Genomic DNA, 9,260 nt, shown 5'->3' with positions numbered 1-9,260 from the left:
GGCCCCCGTCCCCAAAAAAAAAAAAAAAAAAAAAAAAAAAAAGAGCTAACATTTATTATACATTAATGTGTTGTACTAAATGTTTTACATATGGTATTTCTTTTTTGTTTTTTAAATTGAGATGTAATTGACATACAACATTATATTAGTTTCAGGTGTATAACATAATGATTCAATATTTGTATAGATTGTGAAGTGATCAGCACAGTAAGTCTAGTTAACATCCATCACCACACACAGTGACAAGTTCTTTTTTCTTGTGATGAGAACGTTCAAGATCTACTCTCTTTGAAACTTTCAAATATACAGTAGTGTTATTAGCTATAGTCACCATGATGCACATTGCATCCCCAGGACTTGCTCATTTTATAACTGGGAGTTTGTACCTTTTGACTGCCTTCACTCATCTCAACCACCCTCCACCCCCTCACCTCTGGCAACCACCAGTCTGTTGTCTGCATCTATGAACTCGGATAATTTGGGGGTTTCTTATGCCACATATAAGTGAGATCATACAGTGTTTGTCTCTCTCTGTCGTTTCACTTTAGCATAATGCCCTCAAGTTTCATCCACGTTGTTGCAAATGGCAAGATCTCCTTTTTTTTTTTGCGGTATGGGGGCCTCTCAGTGTTGTGGCCTCTCCCGTTGCGGAGCACAGGCTCCGGACGCGCAGGCTCAGCGGCCATGGCTCACGGGCCCAGCCGCTCTGCGGCATGTGGGATCCTCCCGGGCCGGGGCATGAATCCGCGTCCCCTGCATCGGCAGGCGGACTCTCGACCACTGCGTCACCAGGGAAGCCCGATTTCCTTTTTTAAATTGTTGAATAATATTCTACTGTGTGTGTGTGTGTGTGTGTGTGTGTCTGTGTATACACACACACAGTATGTGCACATTTTCTTCATCCATCGATGGACACTTAGGTTACACCCATGTCTTGGCTATGGTGAATAATGCCGCAACGAACATGGGGACGCATGTATGTTTTCAAGCTAGTGTTTTTGTTTCCTTCAGATAAATACCCAGAAGTGGATTCGCTGGGTCATATGGTAGTTCTATTTTTAATTTTTTGAGGACCCTCCATACTGTTTTCCATAGTGGCTGCACCAATTTACATTCCCACCAACAGCGTAGGAGGGTTTCCTTTTCTCCACATCCTTGCCAACACTTGTTATTTATTTCCTGTCTTTTAGATAACAGCCATACGGTATTTTATTTTAATCTTCACCACAGTTTTAGAAGTAGATACTCATACATTATGCCCATTTTAAAGATAAGTAAATAGAGAGGTAATTTACCCGATGTGGACTTGAGCCCGAAGCTGACCCCAGATCCTGCATTTCTCCCTCATCCTCTATCTCTCTTTTCTCTTCTGTCTCTTGTTTCTCTTCTGTCTTATTTGAGTTAATCATATGCCTGATCATGATGAATAATAATTGAGGTTCATGGCCCAAGGTCATAATCAACCTTGCAAGTCTCCTTGTTTCCCCGCCTCATTCCAAAGCCCACTCTGCCCACCCCCCAATAATTACCACTCTGATAGGTTAATGTGTGTATTTTCAATCCACCTTCTAGATGCTAATTTTAAGTATAAGGATATCCTTAAATATATATAACATTCTGTGTGTTTTAACTTTCAGTTAGTGAGCTTAGCTCATTTACTTTTCTGTAATTTCTGTACTGTCAGGACTTATTTATTTATTTAATTTTTGGCCGCATTGCATTTGTTGCCGCACACAGGTTTTCTCTAGTTGCGTCGAGCGGGGGCTACTCTTCGTTGTGGTGCATGGACTTCTCATTGCGGTGGCTTCTCTTGTTGCGGAGCATGGGCTCTAGGCACACGGGCTTCAGTAGTTGTGGCGCATGGGCTCAGTAGTTGTGGCTCACGGGCTCTAGAGTGCAGGCTCAGTAGTTGTGGTGCACGGGCTTAGTTGCTCTGAGGCATGTGGGTTCTTTCCAGACCAGGGCCCGAACCCGTGTCCCCTGCATAGGCAGGCAGATTCTTAACCACTGCGCCCCCAGGGAAGTCCCTGTCAGGGCTTATTTCTGCCATCTTAAATGTCATTTTCTGTTTACTACATTTTCATTTTATTTCCTTTTTTTGGTCTTTTCTACCTTGCTTTGGATGGGTTCATTTTATTTTCCTGATATAAAACTTACATAATTTATAAAACCCATACTTACGTTGAATGATACAATTGCAAAAGCCTGTAGTTACGTTTAATTTTTCCTATCAATTTCTAGAGCTTATCAGTATCCACATCTTCCTTCCACCACATCTAAAAGCCAAGTACCTTAGTGTACTTTCACCTGTCACTGGTTTCTCCCTCTGAATTTGAATTCCAGATTGTCATGGGTGTACTTTGTCTGTGTTTGTACATGTGTGTGTGTGCATCATTGCTTAGTTTGATAACAGTTGACTTTTCTACGCTATTATCCATCCTTACTTCTTAGAACTTCTTGTTCCATCCTGGATTCATTTCTTTACTTGCTCATGTACTCGGTTAAGATATTCTTTGTGTAGCAAACTTTCTGACGTCTTAGAATAGCTTTATTTCACACTCAAATTTAAATGAGAGCTTAGCAAGGTATAAAGTTCTAGGTTCAAAATCCCAGCACTTGTAGTTCAGAAAATCCCAGCACTTGTAGTTCAGAAGCACATCAAAAATATTACTTCCTTGTCTTCTTGTGTCTGTTGCTGCTGAAAGTCCTGGTTAAAGCTGATACTTGCTCACGTGTAAGCAATCTGTTTTTGTTCCTCAGAAAACTTTGAGTTAGAGGGTTTTGTTTTTTTTTTGCGGTACGCGGGCCTCTCACTACTGCGGCCTCTCCCGCTGTGGAGCACAGGCTCCGGACGCGCTCACGGGCCTAGCCGCTCCACGGCATGTGGGATCCTCCCGGACCGGGGTACGAACCCGTGTCCCCTGCATCGGCAGGCGGACTCTCAACCACTGCGCCACCAGGGAAGCCCAACTTTTAGAGTTTTATCTTCAAGATTCTCAAATTTCACAAAATATATCTGAGTGGGATTATTACTTTATTTTCTATTCTGTTTGGCATCTATGAGAAAACCTTGCCTGCCTGCCCCTCAGGGAACCTCCTAACACCTCCCTCTAGGCACTTGCCTTTTCCGGGGGGGTGGGGGGGTTCCACCCCTGTTGTCAGTGTGGAGCCTAGGCTGGTGTCATGGTACATGCAGCTACAGCCACCGCGGCTGGCCTTGTCCCCGCAGTGGACCTGGCTGGCACTAGATGGCGCTGCTGCCCCCTCGCTTCAGGTGACGTGCAGGGGACTGTGTTTAGTGAAAAACAGGCAAAGCAGCTCTCCCTGAGCCAGCCAGCCAGCCATCTGTGCTCAGGCCTTCTCCCACTCCAGGCTACATTTCCTTTCCACACTGGGGTCCAGACTTTTCCAACAGGTGTGCTTGAGTGGGTCCTCTGAACTGAGCAGGTTGGGAGCCCGTGTCTCCCTGTCTTCCCTCAGCTCCTTCCCACGCTGATTCCATCACTTCCTTTTGTCTCCTCTGCAGTCAGACTGGTTCTTCAGCGACAACGAGGACAAGGGAGAGAGAGTGAGTGATGCAGAGGGCCCGTGGGGTGGGGTCTGGTCGATGGTGGGCCCTCGTCCCAGGTGGGAGGGGTGGGCAGCAAGACTGAAGCAGGGGAAGGTCCCTGCCCTTGGGACATCCCAGTCTGATGGAAGGAACATAAGCCCTCTCCTCCGGAGCCTCCAATCTGATGGGAGACAACAGTCCTCACCTTCATGAGCCCCAGTCTGAGGGGGAGATAGAGGCCTTGCCCTAAGGAAACTTAGTCCAGTAGCAAAGGCAGACCCTGTCCTCCAATCTTACGAGGACGATAGAGGGCTTAGGAAGGTCCAGTCTGATGAGGGAGTCACAGCTCCGGCCTTTAGGGTTCAGCCAAGGTGTGTGTGGGGGAGGGTACAAAACAGTCTAATGGGGGACACGTAGGACCTGCACTCGAGCGCCTGGCTGATGAAGGAGACGTTCCCTGCACGGGTGAGCCCCGGTCTGATGGAGGAGACCTGCACCCTGTCCTCAGGGTTCCCCGTTCCGTCGGGTCTGCAGTCAGACAACTGAGGCTGTGCTGGCTGACCCTCCTTCTGTTTGCAGACCCCTGTGGACGACAGGGAGCCTCAGTCAGTGCCAAACATCGAGTACCTCCTGCCTAACATTGGCAGGACAGTGCCCCCTGGTGAGCCAGGCTCAGGTGAGAGCAGGGGCCTGGGAAGGGGTGGAGAGGGGGTGGGATCTGCATTCCCGAGGGTCCCAGATGGCTGGCCAGGGGCCCAGCTTCCCTGCTCCTGCCCGCGCCGCTGGACTGGGCTGTGGTGGGGCCTTCTGCCTCTCTGGGGAGGCCCAGCCTGCCCGTGTGCCGCCTCCTCCGTGACTCAGCCGTGCCCACGCCGGGCTGGGTAGGGGCTTTGTTTTCACTGATTGCTTTCCTGAGCTCTTTATTTCTCATGGGCTGTGTCCTGGGCACGTTCCTCTTTTTAATTTTTCTTCCTTTTCTCCTTGCACCCCTCCGCCCCTCCTCCCTCTTCTCCCTGTGCTCTCCCCCTATCCCCTGGATCCTGCCCCTTCTCTCCTCCTCCCCTTCCCTCCTCCAGCGGACCTGTTGGAGATTTAACGGGTATAGTGTGGCATCGCGGCCTCGGTCACTAACAGTGGCGGGTGATTATAAGAAGGCTGGGCAGGCACGAGGGGCAGGCAGGACGGTCCAGGGCCATGAGGCCCTCACCCTGACATGCCAGTTACCCACAGTTGTTAACAACTTACCCCCACCGACGTCCCATCCAGAAGCCCCTTCTCAGGAGGAAGGAGGCACTTGTTGGAGCCACGTCTGGCTCCTCTTGCCAGGAAGTCTGGGCACTGCATGGCTGCCCTCCTGCAGTCCCTCACGCTCTGTGGCTTTCTCTCTGCCGAGTTCGGCCACTTCTGGTTATCTGGGTCGGGGAGGCTTGCTGGTAGTGGGACCCAGCGTCTCCGGACACCAGGGATGCTACCCTGGAAGCCTCTGTATATCTATAGCTCCTGCCTCAGCCGCCTCCAAGGGCTGGCTCTTCCTGCTTCCGAAATCAGAGCCCCTGGCTACTCAGCCCCTAAGTCCTGCTTCCAGGCCTCTGGCCTTATCATAGCGGAGTCGTCCAGGGCCAAAGGAACGGCCAGTCCCTTCTTGGCTCGAGCCACTAACTCCTACCACCTGTGGGTGACCCGCCCTTAGTATTTTGACTGCTTCTGTCTGACAGAGGCATACCACAGCACCCCTAGTTGCAAGAGGCAGGCTGGGGAGGGGGTCAGAGGACATGGGGGGTGGGGATGGCAGAGAGGACCCCCCCGGTCTCTTCTAATCACCTGCTGCCACTCTCCTGCCCCGTGTGTGTTGCCGTGTGGTTAGCCCGTCTGCTCTTCTCACTGTGTGCAGGGGAGGGCTGGGGAGGAGGCATCTAACTTGCTTGCCGGAGAGCGTGGATTAACCGCACCTGCCCACTGCCCCCTGGGACCCCCGGGAGATCCTGGGATCGGCCTGCTCCCTCCCCAGTCCTGGAGACAGCACTGCCAGGACTTGTTTCTGGTTCCTTCTCCACCCCAGTGATATTAGGGGACTGGGACCCGCATCCCTTCATAACTGATTATTAACAGCAGCCGTGCCCCACGAGGGCCGACTGACCTCAGGTCTGGAGGTGGAACCTTTCCAGGCTGTAATCACCAGCCCTCTCTACTTCCTGCCCCACCCACTTCCTGTCTGCCCTGTACGGCATCATTCACATGGTCCCTCTGCCCTCTCATGCCTGGAAGTGGGGTTGGGGGGAGGGTGGATATAGGGCGTCCACCTCTCTGTGCACCGTGTGGTCTCCATTTCTCCAGAGCATCTGTGATTTGATGTGTTTCATTGTTGTGGTTTCTGTGAACTGCATCTGATATTTGGCATTTTCTCTCCAGTGCTTCAGAGTAACAGGGATAGGAGGGGAGGGGAGAGGAACTAGGCCAAAGAAAAGTTCCCCTTGCTCTTAACCCTGAGCAAATGAGGGTCCAGTGGCTGGCAGCCTGATGTCACTTTCTGCCTCAAAAGGAAGTGGTTACTGACATCCGTCTCTGCTCCATCCTTATCCCATAGGAAGTGACATCAGAGGCCCATCACACTCCCAGGATCTGGGGAGAGCTCAGGTTTCCAAACTCCCTGGTTTCTGAAGCCTTTGAGGAGAGGGAATTGTGTTTACAAGACTCAGTCTTCTGTTGCTCAGTCCAACTTTCATTTTTCTTTCCTTTCTTAACAATAGATTCCACCACCTGTAGTTCAGCCACGTCCAAGGTAAGTGCCACGGCAATTCTGAAAGTTATATCCCTGTACAAGTCAGCCCACTTTGCTTTTTGGTCAAGGGAGTTGGGAGAATTGTGATTGGAGCCTTGAAGAAGATTGATAGTCACTGGGAAGGAAGGTGGGAAATGCCGAGTGTCCAAGGTTACCTAGCTGAGAAGTCGCTCACCTTGGTAGTGCTTGGGGAGGTAACTGCTGTAGTAGAGGATCCGGCTTGGGAGTTAGGTGGCCTGGAGGCAGTGTTGCTCAGCAGTTAGAAGCACAGACAGTCCTGGGTCTGAGCCCTGGCTCCACTACTTAGTAGCTTTGGGACACTGGGCAAGTTACTCAACCTCTTTCTGATCCTCAGCTTGCTCACACCATTTATGGGGATAAGATTTATCCTCAAATGTGGGGTTAACAACAAATATGTCTGATATAGTAATTATTTTTTAAGGTCTTTGCAGAGCCCAAAGCCAACAGAAAGAAGGAAATAATAAAGATAAGAACAGAAATCAATGAAATTGAAAACAATGAAACCCAAGCCGGTTCTTTGAACCAGGTCTCACAGGCAGTGAGTTGCTTGCTCCAGAGCCTGCCCTGTGAGACGGAACCAGTAAGGCCAGGATGCCTGCCCCAGGCAGCCCAAAGGCCAGGAGTGTGGCTTAATCAGCTCAGGCTGCCATAACAAAATACTATAGACTGGGTGGCTTAGAACAACAGAAATTTATTTTCTCACAGTTCTGGAGGCTAGAAGTCCAAGATCAAGATGTTAGCATGGTCAGTTTCTGGTGGAAGCGCTCTTCCTGGCTTGTAGACGGCTGCCTTCTCACTGTGTCCTCATATGGCAAGCAGAAACCGAGCATGCATGCGAGAGAAACAGCAAGCTCTCTGGTGTCTCTTCTTGTAAGGGCACTAATTCCACCATGAGGGCCCCACCCTCATGACCTCATCTAAACCTAATTACCTCCCAAAGACCCCAAATACTATCACATTGAGGGGTAGGGCTTCGTCATATGAATTTGATGGGGGAACAGTTCTGTCCGTAGTAGTGGAGTCAACTAAATGTTGGCTGGTCAAACTGGGCTCATTTCTCTCTGGATCTCTAAGCACTGGCTGAGTCCCAGTGAGATCAGTGTGCCTGACACCAAGCAGGTGCTCATTAGCTCATTATGTGTCAGATGAAAGCACTGGACAGAAAGAAGGCTGCTCTAGTCTGGTGCAGAGGACCCCTGTAACCTCTCCATAGAGCCTCTGCCTGCACACCTCTGGTGATGGGGAGCTCACTCCATCACAAGACTGCTGTGGCGGGGAGCAAGTTCATTATAGTGACCTGAATCTAGCTCCTGATCACCTCCACCCCTTGCTCGTGCTAGACCCCTGGTTTCCTGTAGCCTCTCCTGGACTGACCCCTCAACCTTTATGTGAACCTGCTGACCTCTGCATTCCCTGAAAGTGACCATTCTGACCTTGTTGCTTCTGTAACTAGCCAGGATGAGAGGGTAATTTGATCAGATGATCCCAGCGGCCTCTCAAGTCTCTCAGAGAGCAGAGGCAGAAAGCGGTGCTGGCCACCATGTGCCTCACGCTGGTCATAGCAGTGCTGCAGGTGGTGCCTTCTGGAGTCGTGCTGTGTGGGCAGACACAGCCCAGGAGCTGCACGCCTGTGAATCCTGAATTGCTGACAGGCTCCGGCTTTCTCAAAACTAACTGATGTGAGAGAGTGCCGTGGCCACGGGAGGCAGCTCTATGTCTCCATCCACTACAAACACACCGCATTTTCTTGCGCTTTCCTTTATCGTGCTTCACAGATACCGCATTTTTTTTTAAAACAAATTGAAGGTTTGTGGCCACCCTATGTTGAGCAAGTCTCTTGGCACCATTTTTCCAACAGTATTTGCTCACTTCATGTCTGTGTCACGTTTTTGATAATTCTTGCGATATTTCAACCTTTTCATGATAATTATATTCGTTACGGTGATCTGTGATCAGTGAACTTTGATGTTACTATTGCAAAACATTACAACTCCCTGAAGGCTCAGATAATGGTATTCTGTAGCAATAAAGTATTGTTTTAATAAATTTATTTTATTTTATTTTTGGCTGCGTTGGATCTTCGATGCCGCGTGCTGGCTTTTCTCTAGTTGCAGCGAGCAGGGGCTACTCTTCATTGCTGTGCGCGGGCTTCTCATTGCGGTGGCTTCTCTTGTTGTGGAGCACGGGCTCTAGGCACGTGGGCTTCAGTAGTTGTGGCTCGCAGGCTCAGTAGTTGTGGCACACAGGCTTAGTCGCTCCGTGGCATGGGGGAATCCTCCTGGACCAGGGCTTGAACCTGTGTCCCCTGCCTTGGCAGGCGGACTCCCAACCACTGTACCACCAGGGAAGCCCAGCAATAAGGTATTTTTAAATTAAAGGCTGTACTTTTTTTTAGCCATAATGCTAGCACACGCTGAACAGACTACGGTGTACGTGTAACTTTTATATGCTCCGGGAAACAAAAAAATTCAGGTGACTCGCTTCACTGCAGTATTTGCCTTATTCCTGTAGTCTGGAACTGAGCCTGCAGTGTCTCCGAGGTGTGCCGGTTACACTGCAGCTGAATCAGGAGGTGACCTGTGAGAAGGGATGCAAGGGCAGGTCATTTCAGCCCAGCTGGGGACCAGTCCCAGCATCCGTTTCTATAGGGCTTTTTATGTTCAGGGGACCCCATTCACTTAACATTTCTCAAGTGCCTGTTAACGTGACAGGCACTGTACCAGGAGTCATGGATGCAAACACAAATAAGCCACTGACCTTGCCCTCAGAGAACTCAGGGTTTGATAATAGATGATATGGAAACAAAGCTATGAGAAGAGCTGGTGTATGTGTAGTTTCAAAGGCCTATGAGAAGAGAAGAGATTTCCCAGATCAGCCAAAGGGAGAGCTGGGTGGGAGGTTGCTGTATAG

The 9,260-nt window shown here is 50.0% G+C and overlaps 1 protein-coding gene across 1 annotated transcript in view; it reads left to right on the top strand.

Moving 5' to 3' along the window:
* Nucleotides 1–8,349, top strand: part of ARHGAP23 (Rho GTPase activating protein 23) — a 70,341-nt gene extending 61,992 nt beyond the window's left edge. The window contains exons 21-24 of the mRNA XM_024745965.1: nucleotides 3,527–3,568; nucleotides 4,130–4,226; nucleotides 6,298–6,329; nucleotides 6,772–8,349. Of these exons, the coding sequence (XP_024601733.1) occupies nucleotides 3,527–3,568; nucleotides 4,130–4,226; nucleotides 6,298–6,329; nucleotides 6,772–7,002 (402 nt within the window). The 3' untranslated portion in view covers nucleotides 7,003–8,349. The remainder of the gene's footprint in view (nucleotides 1–3,526; nucleotides 3,569–4,129; nucleotides 4,227–6,297; nucleotides 6,330–6,771) is intronic.
* Nucleotides 8,350–9,260: the final 911 nt, after the last annotated feature.

The sequence above is a fragment of the Neophocaena asiaeorientalis genome, unplaced genomic scaffold, assembly GCF_003031525.2.
Source record: "Neophocaena asiaeorientalis asiaeorientalis breed wild unplaced genomic scaffold, Neophocaena_asiaeorientalis_V1.1 scaffold1, whole genome shotgun sequence".
Lineage (NCBI taxonomy): Eukaryota > Metazoa > Chordata > Mammalia > Artiodactyla > Phocoenidae > Neophocaena > Neophocaena asiaeorientalis.
Note: the sequence above shows the minus strand (reverse complement) of the source record. Positions and strands in the feature narration are given on the sequence as shown.